Source organism: Papio anubis, chromosome 4 (assembly GCF_008728515.1).
Source record: "Papio anubis isolate 15944 chromosome 4, Panubis1.0, whole genome shotgun sequence".
Lineage (NCBI taxonomy): Eukaryota > Metazoa > Chordata > Mammalia > Primates > Cercopithecidae > Papio > Papio anubis.
Window position 1 is genome coordinate 69,964,107 of NC_044979.1, and position 20,774 is coordinate 69,984,880.

General features: G+C 35.8%; 1 protein-coding gene across 9 annotated transcripts in view; it reads left to right on the forward strand.

Annotated features, from left to right (window-relative positions):
* Positions 1-20,774, forward strand: part of CDK14 (cyclin dependent kinase 14) — a 581,124-nt gene that overhangs the window by 265,932 nt on the left and 294,418 nt on the right. For all 9 annotated transcript variants that reach the window (XM_017956186.2, XM_021935106.2, XM_031664857.1 and 6 more), the window contains 1 exon segment: positions 18,853-18,915. In XM_017956186.2, the coding sequence (XP_017811675.2) occupies positions 18,853-18,915 (63 nt within the window).

Here is a 20,774-nt window from a genome sequence, read left to right on the forward strand (position 1 = left end):
GGCCATAGTGCTTCTTCAGGCCTAAGCTAACCCATCCTTCCTCAGTGGACGGGGCTTCCCTACAGGATCTCCAGCAACTCCAACCAGAGGATCAGGAACAGAATTCGGATCTCCCTGGGCCTGAAACCCTAGGGGGAGGAATGCCGGCCATCTCTGCGGACCAGCAGATTTAGCCTTTCCTCCTGGTAGTTCTGAGGAATACAGGCAGCTGAGATTAGCGGGTTTTCCTACAGCAAAACATACCCCCTCCACCAAAGGACAAAGTGCTTCCTTAAATAGGTCCTGTTCCCCATGCCACCCAACTGGGTGAGACCATCCAACAGGGATAGTCAGACACCCTCTACAGGAGTGGTCCTACTGGCATCAGTTTGGTGCCCCTCTAAGACAGAGGTCACAGAAGAAGGAGCAGGCAACCAACTTTGCTGCTCTGCAGCCTCCTTGAGTGACATCTCCAGGGACGGGAGCGAATCAGATGAATAGGACCTGAAGTGAACCCCTAGCAAACTGTGGCAGCCCTACAGAAGAGAGATATGACTACTGAAAGAAGAACAAGCAGAAAGCGACAGCAGCATCAACAACAGCAACAAAAAGACCTCCACAAAAACCCCATTCAAGTTTCAGCAGCCTTGAAGACAAAAACTAGACAAACTCGTGAAGATGAGAAAGAATCAATGAAAAAATGCTAAAAACCCAAAAGGCCAGAGAGCCTCTTCTCCTCCAAATGTTTGCAAAGTCTCTCCATCAAGGACACAGAACTGGGCAGAGGAGCAAATGGACAAACTGACAGAAGTAGGCTTCAGAAGATGGGTAATAAAAAACTACGGTAAACTAAAGGAGCATGTTCTAACCTAATGCAAAGAATGCTAAGAACCTTGATAAAAGGTTAGAAGAATTGCTAACTAAAATAATCCGGTTAGAGAGGAACATAAACGATCTGATGGAGCCGAAAAGCACAGCACAAGAACTTCTTGAAGCATACAGAGTATCAATAGCTGAATAGACAAAGCAGAACGAAGAAAGGATATCGAATTTGAAGACCACCTTACTGAAATAAGACATGCAGACAAGAATAGAGAAAAAAGAATGAAAATGTATGAAAAAAGCCTCTAAGAAATATGGGACTTCATAAAAATACCAAACCCATAATTGATTGGCGTATCAGAAGGAGATGGGGAGAATGGAAACAAATGGGAAAACACATTTCAGGATATTATCCAGAAGAACCTCCCCAACCTAGCAAGACAGGCCAGCATACAAATTCAGGAAATACAGAAAACACCATTAAGGTAAAATACCATTAAGATACTCCATGAGAAGATCAATCCTAAGACACATAATCAGATTCTCTAAGGTAGAAATGAAGGAAAAACTGTTAAGGGCAGCCAGGGAGAAAGACCAGGTCACTATAAAGGGAAGCCCATAAGACTAACACTAGAACTCTCAGCAGAAACTCTACCAACCAGAAGAGATTGGGGGCCAATATTCAATATTCTTAAAGAAAATAATTTCCAACCCACAATTTCATATCCAGGCAGACTAAACTTCATAAGCAAAGAAGAAATAAAATCGTTTCCAGACAAGCAAATGCTGAGGGATTTTGTTACCACCAGGTATGCCCTGCAGGAGCTCCTGAAAGAAGCACTAAATACGGAAAGGAAAAACCAGTACCAGCCACTGTAAGAACACACCAAAATATAAAGACCAATGACACTATGAAGAAACTGCATCAACTAGTGTGCAAAATAACCAAATAGCAGGATGATGACAGGATCAAATTCACACATAACATTACTAATCTTAAATGTAAATGGGCTGAACACCTCAATTAAAAGACACAGACTGGCAAATTGGATAAGGAATCAAGACCCATCAGTGTGCTGTATTCAGGAGACCCATCTCATGTGCAAAGACACACATAGACTCAAAATAAAGGTATGGAGGAAATTTACCAAGCAAATGGAAACCAAAAAACAAAACAAAACAAAAACAAACAAAAAAACACAACAACAAACAAAAACAAAAAGCAGGGGTTGCAGTCCTAGTCTCTGACAAAATAGACTTTAAACCAACAAAGATCAAAGAAGACAAAGAAAAGCATTACATAATGATAAAGGGAACAATTCAAAAAGAACAGCTAACTGTTCTAAATATGTATGTGCCTAATATAGGAGCACCCAGATTCATAAAACAAGTTCTTAGATACCTAAAAGGAGACTTACACTCCCACAAAATAGTAGTGGGAAACTTTAACACCCATTGTCAATATTAGATCAGCGAGACAGAAAATTAACAAGGATATTCAGGACTTGAACTTAGCTCTGGATCAAGCAGACCTAGTAGATATCTACAGAACTCTCTACCCCAAATCAACAGAAAGTACATTCTTCTCAGTGCCACGTGGCACTTATTTTAGAATCAACCAAATAATTGGAAGTAAATCACTCCCCAGCAAATGCAAAAGGACTGAAATCATAACAGTCTCTCAGACCACAGTGCAATCAAATTAGAACTCAGGATTAAGAAACTCACTGAAAACCACACAATTTCCTGGAAATTGAACAACCTGCTTCCTGAATGACTCCTGGGTAAATAATAAAATTAAGGCAGAAATCAAGAAGTTCTTTGAAACCAGTGAGAACAAAGAAACAACGTACCAGAATCTCTGGAACACAGCTAAACCAGTCTTGAGAGGGAAATTTATAGCACTAAATGCTCGCATCAGAAAGCTAGAAAAATTTCAAATTGACACCCTAACATCACAATTAAAAGAGCTAGAGAGGCAATAGCAAACGAATCCAAAAGCTAGCAGAAGACAAGAAATAACCAAGATCAGAGAAGAAATGAAGGAGATAGAGACACACAAAAAAACCTCCAAAAAATCAATGAATCCCGGAACTGGTGTTTTGAAGAAATTAACAAAATAGACCACTAGCTAGACTAATAAAGAAGAAGAGAGAGAAGAATCAAATAGTCATAATAAAAAATGATAGAGGGGATATCACCACTGACCCCACAGAAATACAGACTACCATGAGAGAATACTATAAACACCTCTACGCAAATAAACTTAGAAAATGTAGAAGAAATGGAAAGTCTAGAAGAAATGGATAAATACCTGGATGCATATACCCTACCAAGATTAAACCAGGAAGACATCGAATCCTTGCGTAGACCAGTAACAAGTTCTGAAATTGAGGCAGTAAACAAGCAAAGCCCAGGACCAGATGGATTCACACCTGAATTCTACCAGAAATACAAAGAGGAGCTAGTACCATTCCTTTTGAAATTATTCCAAACAATTGAAAAAGAGGGATTCCTTAACTCATTTTATGAAGCCAGCATCATCCTAATGACAAAACTGGGAAGATACACCACAAACACAGAAAACTTCAGGCTAATATCCCTGATGAACATCAATGCAAAAATCCTCAACAAAACTGGCAAACCAAATCCAGTAGCACATCAAAAATCTTATCCACCACACTCAAATCGGCTTCATCCCTGGGATGCAAATCTGACTTAACATATGCAAATCAATAAACACAATCCATCACATAATCAGAACCAGTGACAAAAACCACATGATTATCTCAATAGATGCAGAAAGGGCCTTTGATAAAATTCAATGTTCTTTCAAGTTAAAACTCTCAATAGACTAGGTATTGATAGAACATATCTCAAAATAGTAAGAGCTATTTATGACATACCCACAGCCAATATCATATTGAATGAGCAAAAGCTGGAAGCATTCCCTTTGAAAATTGGTACAAGGCAAAGATGCCCTCTCTCACCACTCCTATTCAACATAGTATTGGAATTTCTGGCCGGGGCAGTCAGGCAAGAGAAAGAAATAAAGGGTATTCAAATAGGAAGAGAGGAAGTCAAGTTGTCTCTGTTTGCAGATGACATGATTTTGTATTTAGAAAACACCATCACCTCAGCCCAAAAACTTCTTGAACTGAAAGGCAACTTCAGCAAAGTCTCAGGATACAAAATCAGTGTTCAAAAATCACAAGCACTCCTTTACACCAACAATAGGCAAGCAAAGAGCCAAATCATGAATGAACACTCATTCACAATTACTAGAAAGAGAATAAAATACCTAGGAATGCAGCTAACAAGAGATGTGAAGAACCTCTTCAAGGGGAACTACAAACCACTGCTCAAGGAAATAAGAAAGGACACAAACAAATGGGAAAACATTCCATGCTCATGGATAGGAAGAATCAGTATCATGAAAATACTGCCCAAAGTAATTTATAGATTCAGTGCTATGCCCATTAAGCTACCATTGACATTCTTCACAGTATTAGAATAAAACTATTTTAAATTTCATATGGAATCAAAGAACACTCTGTTTAGCCAGGACAATCTTAAGCAAAAAGAACAAAGCTGGAGGCATCACACTACCTGACTTCAGACTATACTACAGGGTTACAGTAACCAAAACAGCATGGTAGTGGTACCAAAACAGACATATAGATCAATGGAGCAGAACATAGATCTCAGAAATAAAACACCACACATCTACAACTATCTGATCTTTGACAAACCTGACAAAAACAAGCAATGGGGAAAGGATCTCCTATTTAGTAAATGGTGCTGGGACAACTGGCTAGCCATATGCAGAAAACAGAAACTGGAACTCTTCCTTACACCTTATACAAAATTTAGCTCAAGATGGATTAAAGACTTAAATGTAAAACCCCAAATCATGAAAACCCTAGAGGAAAACCTAGGCTATACTATCCAGTACATAGGCATGGGCAAAGACATCATGACAAAAAAGCCAAAAGCAATTGCAACAAAAGCCAAAATTGACAAATGGGAGCTAATTAAACTTAAGATCTTCTGCACAGCAAAAGAAACTATCATCAGAATGAACAGGCAACCTACAGAATAGGAGAAAATTTTTGCAAGCTACCCATCTGACAAAGGTCTAATATCCAGAATTTACAAGGAATTTAAACATATATACAAGAAAAACACAAACAACCCTCCCAAAAAAGTGGGCAAAGGGTATGAACAGACGCTTCTCAAAAGAAGACATTTACATGGCCAACAAACATAGGAAAAAAATCTCAAATCACTGATCATCAGAGAAATGCAAATCAAAATCACGAGATACCATCTCATGCCAGTCAGAATGGCACTTATTAAAAAGTCAGGAAACAATAGATGGTGGCGAGGCTGTGGAGAAATAGAAATGCTTTTACTTGTTGATGGGATTGTCAGCCTTTATGGAAGACAGTGATTTAGCGATTTCTCAGGGATCTAGAACCAAAAGTACTGTTTGACCCAGCAATCCCATTACTGGGTGTATACCCAAAGGATTATAAATCATTCTACTATAAAGACACATGCACACATATGTTTATTGCAGCACTATTTACAATAGCAAAGACAGGGAAGCAACCCAAATGCCCATCAATGATAGACTGGATAAAGAAAATGTAGCACATATACACCATGGAAGGCTATGCAGCCATAAAAAGGAATGAGATAATGTCCTTTGCAGGGACATGGATGAAACTGGAAGCCATCATCCTCAGCAAACACAGGAACAGAAAACCAAATACTGCATGTTCTCACTCATGAGTGGGAGTTGAACATTGAGAACACATGCACACAGAGAGGGGAACAAAACACACCAGGGCCTTTTGGCGGTGGAGGGTGGAGGGAGGGAACTTAGAGTATGGGTCAGTAGGTGTAGCAAACCACAATGGCATACGTATACCTATGGAACAAACCTGCACGTTCTGTACATATATCCCATTTTTCTTTAGAAGAAATAAAAAATAATTTTTGGATAAATTTAAAATTATTAAATTCCATCAATGATTATTTTAACAGATTTTATTAAGCTGTTGAATCTAGCTTTTTAATATTTAAAAACCACGTGTTTTCTCTATAAGGGCACTGAGTCGGTTTGCTTAACACCAGCCTTTTTGTCACAATATCGAGGGTTGAGCACAAGTATGTTGTCTTTTTTTGCCAAATAGGATTTCTACTGTGTTTTCCTTGATAAAAATCATTTCAAGAAACTTCATATGTTGATTATGATAATTACATGCCAAGCCTACTAATTTGTTTTGAAGTAAATATTGAAAGATATTTTACCCAAAATTCTTAAGTATAATTTTCTCAAGTGATTTTTGGTAATTGATTCAAATTGGAGCACCAATAACTTCTTTTAACATTTTGCTAAGACTGACTTTCAAATGGTATTTTCAGCCCTTGCATTGGGAAATCATTACCTGAATTCATCCCAAACAGACTAGAGGAGATTTTGTTCTTTCCCTTGAAATCTTTTTTAAGTAACCTTCTAATGGCAAATGGCACCAAGTCAAGAGAATGAAGGGATATTTTTAGCTCTGATTCACTGACTACCCAACAAGATTTTGGCATAAAAGTGTAAAACATATGAGGAGCAATGATGTTGGTCTTTGCTGCTTGAAGTTTCAGGATTTTTATTCAAAACATCAGTGATGTTTGCCAAATATATCAATGTCCTGAGAAAGTCATTATTTTTGAAAGTTTGCAAGTGTCCAATGATTGAAAAAAAATTCTTTTTTTTCCAGAGTATCTTTAATTTCATACCCATGCACAGCAAGAGATTAAGTACATTTTCTTTATCCACGGATTGAGCAAAGCTAGTAGTAGAAAAGAAGATAAAGAGTGATGAGTTGATCATTGGCTATTTTTTTCATTTGACAGACAAGTCAAGAATTTGACTTTTGCTCATAGGTACTGACAAATAGTTTGGAATTTCTACTCCATTTTAACTTTTGGCAGTACTCCAGATAGAAGAATTCGTGAGTTTTTTTCCCCTAGCTGTATCTGAGGGATTTTTGTTTTTTTTTACTGTTAAGAGAGCTACTTGGAACAAATTTTTTCCAATTTTGTGGATTCTTAACAGTGTATTTTACTACTGTTCATTTTCTCATGTTTCAGAGCATCATACTCTGTAGATAACTTGAATTTTTAAAAATAATGTTCGTGTGATCCTTTTCTCATTGAGTTTGAGAAACCTAATTACTTTGCCCTTTCATATACATGATATTGAAATAATTTTAGAATACAATTTTACTTAAATCACAGAGATGTTATCTAAAGATGCTGTGCTTCAGGCCAGCCCTAAAAATAGTAATATAACTTGCCTCTTTCATCATATGTACCAAACAGATAGTTCATATACTTCATTGTTTACCATTACTTTCTCTGAAAGCATTGTTATTCTACATTGTATATAATATACATTTAGCCAGGAAGATTTAGATACACTCTATTTGTAACATAAATTTGTTTTTCAAACTATTTCTCCCATTTGAGAGATTTTTAGTTTGCCTTGACAGTCTTGGAGTCTATCTCACAACTTTTGCCCCATAAGTAATCAGATATTCATGGCCATGTTTAAGAGTTTTTCTGTATTTTGCATTGTAAAATCTTAATAACATTGCTTCTAATACATTCTTCTGAATTTTCTCTTGGAGTAAGTCTCCCTAAAATTGTTACCACTGGATCAAATTATATGAACAAAGTTATAAATACTTCATTTTTAATTAAGAAGAGGAAGATTATATATTGTCATTTATTTGATTGCCATTATTCCTTTCCTCATAGTCATAAGTAAACTCCTAAATTGTGAATACTTTTTTATTCATCTTTATACATTTTATAATACTTCACTTATTATAAGAGTTTGAAAATATTGATTTTTCATTGTCATGCCAAAAAATGGGGTGACCAAATTAGCAAATTGTTTAGTATTTTATTTTTGATTATGTGTTCCAGAATTACTGTTTTGAGAATTAAAAGTAGGCCAGGCGTGATGGCTCACACTTGTAATCCTAGCACTTTAGGAGGCTGAGGCGGGCAGATCGTGAGGTGAAGAGATTAAGACTCTCCTGGCCAGCATGGTGAAACCCCATCTCTACTAAAAATACAAAAATTAGCTGGGTGTGGTGGCTCGTGCCTGTATTCCCAGCTACTTGAGAGGCTGAGGCAGAAGAATCACTTGAACCCGGAAGGCAGAGTTTGCTCAGTGAGCTGAGATAGCACCACTGCCCTCCAGCCTGGTGACAGAGCAAGACTCCATCTTCAAAAAAAAAAAGAAAAAAAAATTAAAAGTAGCAGGTACCTGAAGCTCATTACAATATGGTTCAGTTTCCTGAGTCATGCACTTAGTACCTTTTAGAACCAGTATTATTTTTAAAAAGACTCCATTATTCACCCGTGAAGTCAGCAGAAGTTATTTCAGGATGGCTGTGTTTGTTTCCTCTGTCTTCCTTCCCTTTATCTGTTCTCTCTTCCATTAGTTCTTTGTTTCTAACTCTGTTCATTCATGTTGCTTTCACCCTGTGATTTTGAGATCTTCCATATTCCTATCAGAGTGGCTCCAGAAAGTGTTGAGAGTTAAGATATTCCTGAGTACTATTTCAGTTCCTTTTTTCTTTCTTTCTTCTCTGACTTGGACTCCAGAATATTTTGTGTGGCCCACTTTGTCAGCCTGTTTTTTTCTTCCTTTTTAAACAATTCTTGAGCATATTCAGTGATCACAGCATTTCATTCTCATTCCTCTAAAAAATCAGCCTGGCTTCAAAATAGCATGAATGTCCTTTTCAAGGGACTGTTTGACTCCATTAAAATTTCTTTTATGATTTAGGCTTGTGAATGGTTTGCCAGAGGGCATATAAATCATATTGCTTAACCCTTTCCTCCCCTATTTGAAGAGAGCACATTTTACACATTCTTCTAATGCTGGAATAGCATATGGTTCTGTAGAATAGATTACTTCTAGCAAATTTTTCTTAATTTTTTGAAACATCCCAAAACTATACACTGAGTTTATTTAGTTTACAAAAAGAAAATCATTTATACCTCATAAGTTTTATGAGGTAAATTATATGGATATAGAAATATATTTGGATTTAAGAATTAGCTCCTACAAGATTGAAACCACTTCAGATACTTGAACTATTAAAGCATGAATACCTGCATTCCTTTTGTCAAAGAAGTATGGCTTGCAGCAGTCTTACTGCCTGGACAGAGCTATATAATCTGTCTATCCATGATGTCATTGCCAGAAGCCAAATAGTAAGTTTTTTTTGTTTTTTTTTAATGGAAGGAATTTTTCAGGTTACTGGTTTACATGATGGGAATGCATTTGGAAATGCTTCCTGTTCCAGTCACCAGCCCCAGGCTGCCCATATGTTTTGGATTCAGAAATGACAGCTGAAATCATTTAGGCAGAATTATGGGACGTCTAAGACACATACAGGTTTATTATGACCGAAAAGAAGAAAGAGAATACATGATATGACTAAAAAGAAATGGCTAATTTAATTAGGCTTAAACTATTGCACTATGATTGCTATGAAAGGACTTTTATTTATAAAATAATATGCACGATAACTACTTTTACCTTCTTTAGGGAATATGTGTGTGGTATACTGGTAGAATTTTAAACATTTCCTAAATGGCTTAAAACCAGGTAAAAATAAAACAAAACATAAATAGGCATTGTAATATGTCAAATCAGTCTATATAGGAACAGTGGAATACTTGAGAATAACATATCTGATTGTTTGATGATGAAATAGTTTGAAGACCATGTTGTCTCTATCATCATACCATGTCTTATGATGTAACTTGAGGCATAATAATCTAGTTGTAATTATAATCTTGTCTTCAGAGTAGAGAGACAGCACTTTCATACTGGTTCATGTGAATGGCTTGTTTTTGTTGTTAAAGATGATATGGAATTTTAATATAGCATTAAACCTGAATAACATTTGATAAAATGCTTGCAATGTTTTGTTTTTTAATCACTGTTTTAAAAATGGACCCCTCTAGGCCAGGCATGATGGCTCAAGCCTGTCATCCTAGTGCTTTGGGAGGCCAAGGTGGAAAGATCGCCTGAGGCCAGGAGTTCGAGACCAGCCTGGACAACATAGTGAGAGCCCGTCTCTGTAAAAAATAAGAAAATTAGTCAGATGTAGTGGCACATGCCTGTAGTCCTAGCTACTTGGGAAGCTAAAGAGGGAAGATCCCTTGAGTCTAGGACGGTGAAGTTATGGTGAGCTATGATCACACCACTGCACTCCAGTGTGGGGTGACAGAGAGAGACCCTGTCTCAATAGATAGGTAGGTAGGTAGGTAGGTAGGTACGTAGATAGAGCCCCTTTGATATATAATGTATAGTGGGTACAAACTTCCTCTGTTAAACACCCTGAATGCCTGTGATTTCATTGTAAAGGATAAGTTGGTTAAAGTTTCCTTTTCCTTTTATCTCATTAATGAATGATTCTCATGTGTTGGAACTAACATTATAATTTTATTAATTATAATTTGGAAGTGAAGTAGATAAGTACTCTAAAGCATAACAGGGAAAATGCAATTTCAAAGTCAGTCTAATCTTGTGGATTGCATGTAAGACCAGTTTGAACCTAACTGCCCAGTAATTTGATGTTTTAATTCTTACAGCAATGTAGGCTGAATAAAATAGAGATTATACCTAGAGGAAAATGGCATTGATTGCTATAGAAGAAAGGAGGGTTCAACTTCTGTAAATTTTCTTCAGTTGCCTCTAGCAGTAACAATTTCCCAATAAATTACATGACTGTAATAAGATACAAGTGAAATAGTTTAAAAACTATTAATGAAAGGATAGTGAGTTATTTCAAAGTTCAGAACCACCTTTAAGTGTGGTTGTAGTGAAATGTGTGTGGTTTGTGCACTGTATCTCAGACATGGGACACTGGTAATGAAGATGACATTAGCCAGTGGGAAAATAAGCATCAAGGCATCCACCCTTGCTTCCTTGGCCACACTAATAATTACTGTCATTGCCATAAATTTTGAGACCACATGGGGTACCACAGAAGAGTAGAAATTATTGCCCTTTTTTTTCAGAAAATTGTGAATTTCTGATATTTCCTCTTACCATTGAAAGAGTGGCTTAAAGGTTTTCATAATGGGTTCATTCACCTGGAAGAGGTTGGAGTGTCTATCATCAGATGGTATGTGGACCCCAGGGAGCTTCTTAAACAAGCAGAGATCAATCAGGGAATCTTTATGCTTCCATTTTGCACTGTATTGACTAGTTTGTAACATATCCCATTTTTAAAGCAATGTGTTCACTTAAAGTTTTCATCAATTTCAAAAGAAAATATAATTGAAATTTGGTGTTTACACATAAACTATGCCTACCTATTTAAATTCAGAACTATTTTTTGTAGTCTTTCCATATCCTTATGCCAGTGAAACTATTTTCATTTGCATGTATGTTATCAAATCTATACAAAGCTTGAGTATATTGACTGTCCTCTCACTGTCAAACAGAAAATTAAATGAAACAGAAGTTTAAGGATATAGAGTCTGTGTTTAATGTAACTTTCAAGAGAGGATTTCTGTTGGTCATCTCCATGGAATGGCTTCCTTATTTTTAGCCTAGATGCAAAAACTAGGGCTATGCTATTTTCAATGTCACATTTTGGCAGTGCTCCTGAAGAACATCGAAATTAGCTTATAAATATTGTGTACACCAGGCTTGACATTATAGGAGAATGGAAACAAATGCATGTGTTCAGGAAGGGGCTTTATTTGGATTTTTGTTTGAAGGGAAATGTCTAGTTTGAAAGCCAATGCTAATGCAAAAGCAGAATTTCTCTGAGGAACTTGGTATCTCATGAATAGGAGGTCTGATGATTTGAAGAGTCAACAATTGGAAAACCTCACTTTATGAATAATAAGTTAGGTAAAAAGAACCATAAGCACTTACTGAAAGAGGAAGTCTATTAACAATTCTCCTATACTCGTTTCTGCCCTGGAAACGGTAAAATTTCATGTCCAAGAGGTCATCTGAGTTTCAAATAGCTTTCTTACCAGTGGTTTTACATGGAGGGATATTGCTTCTTTCCGTTGACCCAAGATCAGATTCAAAACAGGGTAAGGGATGGAGAGAGGAAAATATGCAAAGGTGAGTGTTGTTTTCTAGCTTGTTTTTTACCTTTTCTTTGATCTGGCCTCTCTGTCCTCCTCTTTTAAGAAGGGCAGTTCTCCCCTCACACCTGTTTTAAAATGGTCATTATATACATAATTAATCTTTCTAGTTTACTTCGGTGTCTTTCCTTTTGAGCCTCATGGCTGTTGTTGCAGCACATGACTAAGATGAGTCAGTATAGTTCTCGGATCTGCATATGACTGCAATTAACTGAGACTCAACTGTGAAAATGCCTACAAGTAAAATGTCTTTTCAATTTTCTGTCGTCTTTCCATGTTCTGTCTTTTTACAAGGGGATATTTTTCTCTTGCTTTTTAAATTGATCCAGCCACAGAGAAATCAAATCAATATGAGAAACCTACACTCTAAACCTCATAAACGCTTTTACAGAAAACATTTCACCTCCAGAGGGTTATGATTTCAGATACCCTCCTTGGGTTCTTTCCCCTGGAGTTAGTCCTCCACCTATGTAAATAACCAGATAAATGCTACCTGATGGGTATTCAACAGCAGGGAAAGAGGATGCTGACTTTTTTTTTTTTTTTTTTAATGGTCTTGCTCTGTCACCCAGGCTGGAATGCAGTAGCACGATCTCAGCTCACTGTAGCCTCCGCCTTTTGGGTTCAAGCAGTTCTCCTGCCTCAGCCGGCCAATTAGCTGGGACTACAGACATGCATCACCACACCTGGCTAATTTTTTGTATTTTTAGTAGACATGGGTTTTCACTGTGTTAGCCAGGATGGTCTCTATCTCCTGAGCTTGTGATCTGCCCACCTCAGCCTCCCAGAGGGTACTGATTTTGAAAGGAATATATGCTCGTGTGGGGCTTGAGCCTTCAGAGCCTCTTTCTGCACTCACTCTGTCTTCTGCTTGGTTTCTAAGTCTAGCCACACTTGGTAGCTTCCTTTTAAACCACCCACTTCATGGAAGCCATTCAGTGTACCTTGTCAGGCAGAAGTATATCTGGTAGCATTATCCTAAGGCATAGCAATGGTGATGCAGTAAAGGGGAAAGTGTGGGAAGAAGAAGTGAGGCATAATATAGTGAGGGAAAGATGAGATGTTAGCCCATAGCCATGGTAGAGATTGGAGAAAAGCAATCTTTTTGATATGTGTAGTCACCAGGGGTCTACTCTATAGGTGGTCCTCTTGGTATTAGAATAAGAAATAGCCAGAGATCAAGCCAGATGCATCTGAGCTTATTAGTATGTCATCATAGGAGAGTGATCTGTTGGTCATATGCCATAGTGGTGGGTGTTCTGTTCAGAACTTTTGTACCCAGAAGTGCCTTTTGGCATCATTCTTTTTTTTTTTTTTTTTTTTTTTTTGAGACGAGTCTCGCTCTGTCACCCAGGCTGGAGTACAGTGGCCGGATCTCAGCTCACTGCAAGCTCTGTCTCCCAGGTTTATGCCATTCTCCTGCCTCAGCCTCCCGAGTAGCTGGGACTACAGGCGCCCGCCACCTCACCCGGCTAGTTTTTTGTATTTTTAGTAGAGACGGGGTTTCACCGTGTTAGCCAGGATGGTCTCGATCTCCTGACCTCGTGATCCGCCCGTCTCGGCCTCCCAAAATGCTGGGATTACAGGCATCATTCTTAAGTGTAGTTCTGTATTTCTGGATAAGCGCAAATCATAAGGGTCACATAATCCAATGAGTAAAACTAAGGAAAGAATGTATAAAGAAAAAAAGATATGTACAATATAATAAAATTTGTAATTCAGGCACATGTAATGCAGTCCCTGGCACAGTACTATGTATTTAAAAAGAGAGAGGGGAAACAAACTGTTTTTAGTTTAGGTAAAATAGACGTTTGTGAAATATCAATTTTAAGGTGCAAAATGTGACGTTGTACTACCTCTTGTTCCCTCTTCCATATTCTTGCCTCTAATTACTCAGAGCATTCTGAGGTTAGTGATATGATGCTGGATGTAGTTTCGGTGATTGTGTATAGAGAGTGGTGGCATGGGAATGGGAATGTTTGGGCATGCACATAGGAAGAACACATATGTAAAGATTAAATGCAACTCCTAGAAGTTCTGGGGGAATTTTTGACTGTATGTATCATTCCTGTTTTTATTGCAATCCCTTCCAACAATTCTTCCCTACTTCCCTACCTCTAAACACACTACAGAAAATCACTGTCATCATCATCATCATGAATCATCATCACCTATAGTATCCACAATGTGCTGGGCAATGTTCTGAAACTGTTATGGATATTTGCCAGTTAATTTTCACAGTGACCATATGAGGTTAATATGAAAATTGAACTAGGATTATCCTCATTACGGAGGTTATGTAACCTGCTCAAAGTTATGTAATACTGATTTATAGAGATTATGTAACTTGCTGAAGGTTATGCAGCTAAGGATATATGTGATATGTGCACATATACATACCACATTTCCATGCCCTACATCTAAAAAAAAAACTTAAATTTTAAAGGTTTGGAAAAGTCTTTAAGTTTTCCCAGATCTCATTTCTGGAGATGATCTTTTTCCTGCAATTCTTGATGCTAATGTCGTTGGACTTGGAGGATCAGGATTTTTTTTCTCCAGTCCTAGTGTATTTCCATAGTTTTGTTGTTTCATTTTTTAACAAGAAGCTTGAATACTTTATTCTTAGAAAGGTTTAAGATAATTCACAAACATATAATATACACAGAATGTTAGCTCTGTGAGTGTAGAGTTCGTCTTATTTATGCAAAGTTGGCATTCTATAAATACATGCCATATATATAACACCATAAATGTTCTTTTGTACCTACCACTATTTCACTTCTTTAATTTGTTAATTTTAGAGGATCATATTAACATATGTTTTTATATTGAACTATTTCTCATTTCTAAGATTAGCCTTGTTTGGTCTTGATGTGTTAGTTTTTTAATGCCATATTGAATTTTGGCACCTACTGTTATTATTTTTAGAATATATACATCTGTGACTGTGATCATAGAGAGATTGTTTTAGTTCCCTCCATCCCTTTCTTGTCCTTGCCTGGTTTGACATTGTGTTTTAAAGGAGTAGGAAGCATTCTTATCTTTTTCTGTACTCTGGAATAACTTGTATATGTTATTTGAAGATTCGGAACATTTTTAATTAAAACTGTCTGAATTCAGTACCTTTTTAGTTATAGCCTTTCCTATCTCTTACAAATTTTGTAACTTATGTTTTATTTAGAAAAACTTTTTTTTTCTAGATATCAAATGTACTGGTTTAAAGATGTGCATTGCTGTATTTTAAAATCTTCACAATTTTAGTTGTCACGTTTCCTTTCCTTTCCTTTTCTTTTCTTTTCTTTTGAGACAGAGTCTCACTCTGTCTCCTAGGCTGCAGTGCAGTGGCTTGATCACGGCTCACTGCAACCTCCGTGTCTTGGGTTCAAGCAATTCTCCTGCCTCAGCCTCCCTTTTAGCTGGGATTGTATGCACTCGCCATTGCACTTGGCTAATGTTATTTTGGATTTTTAGTAGAGATGGGGTTTTGCCATGTTGCTCAGGCTGGTCTTGAACTTCTGACCTCAAGTGATCTGCCTGCCTCAGCCTCCCAAAGTGCTGGAATTACAGACATAAGCCACCACGCCCACCCTCATTTTTCTCATTCTTAATGTTGATTATGTCTTGGGAAACCCCTCACTTAAGAAAAAAATTCAGACTTGCCAAAGGTTGGTTTTATTAGGCTTTTCAAAGAAGTGCGTTTTTGTTTAATTGTTCAGACTTACTGTTTTCTAGTTTTTCTATTTAATGTCTGCTATTAACTGCATTGATCCCTTCTCTCTCTCTTTTTTTTCTTGTCTCTTTTGTTTTCTCTAGCTTTACTTTATTGGTTGTTTTATTTATTTTTAGTCATTTTTATGTTAAAATGAATACATTTAAAGGTCTAAATTTTCTTGTTGATGCTCTGACCAAATTTAATTGCTTTGGAATGTAGTGTGTTTATTTTTCATTTTTTACTGATTTAAGTATTTTTAGGCTTTTTAACTTTGTGTAAATTTTTAGGAAAATAGATTTTTCTATTCATTCCTCCCTTTCTCATTCTCTGTCTTCAGCTGATTTTCTTTCTTCCTTATTTTCCTCCTGCTGCCTTTGAACTTAAAACACCATTTATTGGAAGAAACCTTATTTATATACTACTAAAAAAAATTCACTGAATTAAACTATGACTGAATGCTTTCTTATTCAGAATTTTTATTTTATGCTTATTGAAAGAGCTGTAGAAGTTTTAATTCTGGTACTTAAAAAAAAAAAAATCTTACCTGAAAATTTCAATTAATCGTTTCCAGATAACAATTAGGGCTCATCCTTCACTATTTCTTCTTCAAATGGTCCTTAAGTTGTTGGTTGGTGACTCATGCCGTTGAGTAAACTCTGCAAATTGAAAGCAAATAAAAAGTTTGCTCAGACACAGGCAATAAGAACTATATTGCATTCATTGCCTGGGTAATCATAAATGAATGCTGTTGTTCCAATATTGAAGATGAAAAGAATTATATGTTTTAGAGTTGATGAAATATAATATATTCTGATGTTAACTTTATTCAGTTTTGAGGAAAGGATGTAGTATGATTTCAGCTTTCTGGAAATTTTTGAGATTTTCTCTTTTTCTCTAGGCCATTTGTGTTTAAAAAGCACGTGTAGCCTGAGTTTATTGGGCATGCTATTTAATTGTGTTATATCCTTTATAGCTTTACTGTTTTGGTCAATTCCATTTGTTAATTTTTGAAAGGAGTAAGCAAAACTCTTCAAGATTTTGTCAAATTTTCCGTTTCTTCTTTCATGTTTGTCAATTTTTGCTTTTAATAATGTATCCTGTTGTTAGGTATGCAAATATTGAATACATGTTTCTTGAATTCTGTTAAACGTGATTTTACATTGATATATCTGATTCCTTTTTCTTGATATTTACAATTATAAATAACAAAATATCAAAAGTATAAATAAACTTTTATTTTCAGAGTTTCTGGATTTTTGGTATTTATTGTTCTTAGTTTGTATTTGGGAAGCAGTATGAATTTGATTTTCTTTGTTTTAAAAGCTGAGATTTTACATTTTTAATAAGCATTTCAACACATCATGTATATGTGATTATTATCTATTATACTATAAGTAGAAAGTACTTATCATATACTGGCTTCAAAAACAAATGTTCTCACATTCTTTATTTGTCCTTCTCTGAGGATGGTGTTATCCTTATTTAAGGATGGGGAAGTTAACAATATGAAGTTACAAAATGGCAGTTTGGGGTCCAGAGTCATTCCTCATTTCACTAAATGCATGAAATAAAACTTTTATATAGTTACTCAGGGAAAACTCCATTGAACCTATTTTAATCATGTTTTAGGTTTCTTTTTAGTGTGCTATCCTATATGTAAAAGTATTCCCATCTGTACTTAGTTTCTTTTTCTCTTTGTCTGACATTTTGCCTGGACCAGAGTGAGAATAATTTCCAAATTAATCATAGTTTCTACCCTCATGGAGTTTGACTTTGATTTAGAAGCTAAATCAAAGCTTGGGTGTTGCCCAAGATAAAGGCAATTTCATCTCAGAACATATCTAAGAGCATTTTCTCTGACCCATTTTCTTTGCCTTTGCCCTTCAATTGGCTAACTTCTTTCATTCTCTACTCATGTCTTACTTAGAAGTAACTTCTTCCAGAGACCTTTCTGAAATCTCTAGACCTCATTAGGTTTCCCCTGCTGTGCCCTTGAACATCATCCAGTACTATTCTTAAAATAATACACAGCTGACTTTACTGTAATCAGTGGCATGTCTGTTTTTTCTCCATTTGCATCTGTTTCATTTACTCCTATGTTCTTAGTGACTAGTGTTGTGCCTGGAACATACGGGCTCAAAAAGTACATGATGAATGATGAAGGCTAATTTCTGCTTTGTATCCTCAGCAATTATCACCTGGCATGCAATAAAAGCTTAATAACGGAATCTGAACTGTTGTTATAAATGACTACAGCAAGGCTCTTGAATGTATTGTAAAACTTGTACTTCCTCAGTAATTCAAGCCTGATAGTGGGGCACAAATGCTCATGTTCATTGGCTTTTACAGAAGGATTAAATGTTTCAGTCTTATAAATCTTATAGTACACTCCAATAAAAGAAGAAAAATGTGAATAGTAACTACATGCTTTTAAAAAATTTTATCTAGTTTATAATATAAGCAGAAAAAGCATTAAGAAGAAGATATATATTTGTGGACAAATCAAGCTTTGCATATTTAAAAGAATAACAGCATGAGATGTTGAATATTCTTTTAAACTTATATCTGGATATATTTATCTTAATTTTTAGTTTTGAAGATATTTCTGTTAAGTTATGAAGCATATTTGCTGAAATATATTCAGGAGTTGTAAAAACCTGAAAATTATTTTTTCTGAGTATTGACATAAAGATAAATCCAGTGATTAATTTTACTAGCAGAATGTATTTGTTGTATTTTCATCTCATGTAAAATAAATCTTTTTTATTTGCATTTGGAAAATATGGGATAATTGATGTTATAATTGCATTGGTTAATTATGTGTGGTTTTCTAAGTTAAGGCATAAGGATATATTCAATGAAGAGGAAATGAGACACTTAATAAATAATGGACATGTATTCTTTTTAATACATAGAAATGTTTAACATAAAACAGAGCCGAGAGGGAAAAATAATCATTCAATTGTGGTTAAAATTAGGGGGTGGGGAGGCATGCCACTACATAACACTGAAAAATCCACCCACTTGTCTTTTATTTGCTCTGTTCAGAAGGTAATGGTGACATTGAAGTAGGAAGATACTGATTAATCATGTTATAGCCAGAGGGTTATTAATACATTTTTCCTTTTCTCTTCTAGCACACTGATTTATGTCAGTACATGGACAAGCACCCTGGGGGGCTGCATCCAGATAATGTGAAGGTAGGAAAAGATCTTTTTGAGACAAGGGTTAACATTCTTGATGTGTATTTTTTGAACTGAAGTCTAGCATCTCTACCATAACATATTTAAATTTTTAAAACTTTTGTGTAAAGAGAAGTGATATTGAGGTGAACCATAGTCATTGCTTCAGTTGAGTTATTGGAAGCCATGTTTTAACATTAAATATTTTTACTGGGGTATTAATATTTAGATCTTATCTTATATTTTCTTACTGGAGAAACATTCGCTAATAATGAGTGAAAACCATTGGAATCCTTCTTTTTAACACTTCATAGTAGAGGGGAGTCTCAGTTCTAGCTTGGAACCCATACTGATGTACCAGTTGGTTTCAACATAAGGCATCATTATGATCCAAAACAATGTTATGGTGGGTTCACAGTGCATGTCTTTTTATTTGTATGTACAGGCATATTCTACTTCCTGCTACTGTTTTTCCTTTCTTTTACTAGAAATTTTAGTACCGAGTATCAAAAGAACTACAATTTCCTAAGAATTGACCTCACAATCATCTTGGGAAATTATTCCAAAATTTCAAGTTTCAAACAGGAACTCTTTCTTCATATATGCAATAGAATTAGAAGAGATCAAAGTTATATCTGATACTGCTTAATTATGTTCTTATATTGTGTAATTCAAATGACTACATTTCATAATCCTGAGAACCCATTGAGTATTACAGATATATTTGAAGTAAAATTATTCATCTCCATTTCTTCCCATTTGTTACGAGAAACCTTAGTAATAAACTGAGAGGTCTTCACTTTATTCCATAGTCGAATCACCTGGGAAACTTTATATGTGTATGTATAAATGTGACAAATTAATAATGAGGGTTTTATGGTGGTCAGTTACACTGTATAATTTTAAAATGTAGGAACTTATAGGAACTCTGTCAAAACATTGTTTGTTAAATAAATAATGGAGTCGATATAGAAATTATAGTCTGTTGATTTTTTCATATGTTTTCTTTTTGTTGTGTTTTATTAGATTGCCTTTCCTTGAAGTTTTTTGACTGTTCATTTTTCTTAAAAATCTGTAACCATTAACGTATAGTTTATTAGTAGTTAGATTAGGTTAGAAATTTTAACGGATGAAAATACCTGTTTTATTAATCTTGTCCATGTTCAGTTCCAACTCTAAATATTAGTATTATAACATGAACATAATTTTTTAACATTAAAATCTCAAATTCTCTCATTTATACTTTCGCATGTTCTCTTCTTAGGGTTTATTGACTTTGAAATCAGTAGTACAATACATCTTCATTCTTGTTTCCCACTCTATCCCTGAGAATGTGTCGATCACCCAGCTAGTGAGACCACTGGCCCTGGGGAGCTCAGAAGTTCACCAGCCCCAGTGGAAATGAGCAAATCCTCTGAGCTAACTTTGATTTCCTGACTTTCACATTCAGTGATTCAATTGAGATTAAAGAACTGATTGAATCTTTCCCTCAGTCATGACATCACTGGGCTTTTATTATTCCTGTCTAGTTTCTCACCAATCATCTGTGTGTCATTAGTTATCAGCAACTGTTGGTGGAAAATTTTCTTCATGAAAAAAAGAAAACCTCTTTCCACAAAGCATCGCTGTGTTCTCTGTCCACAGGCTAGTGACTGATGAATTTTGTCCCATTTTTACTGTACATTCTATTGCTTCCATTACATTTTATTTTCCCTTATCTCCTAATGGTCATGGAGAGATGGGTCTCAAGGTTACTGTTTCTCAGTAACTGGGCTGTACCTCTAGAAACTGTCTCACCAGCTCTTATTCAAGCTTTGTGTGCTTTTCTTTCATCACGCGGTCATTCGTCATACTTAAATACTTACTGTTTGCTCCTC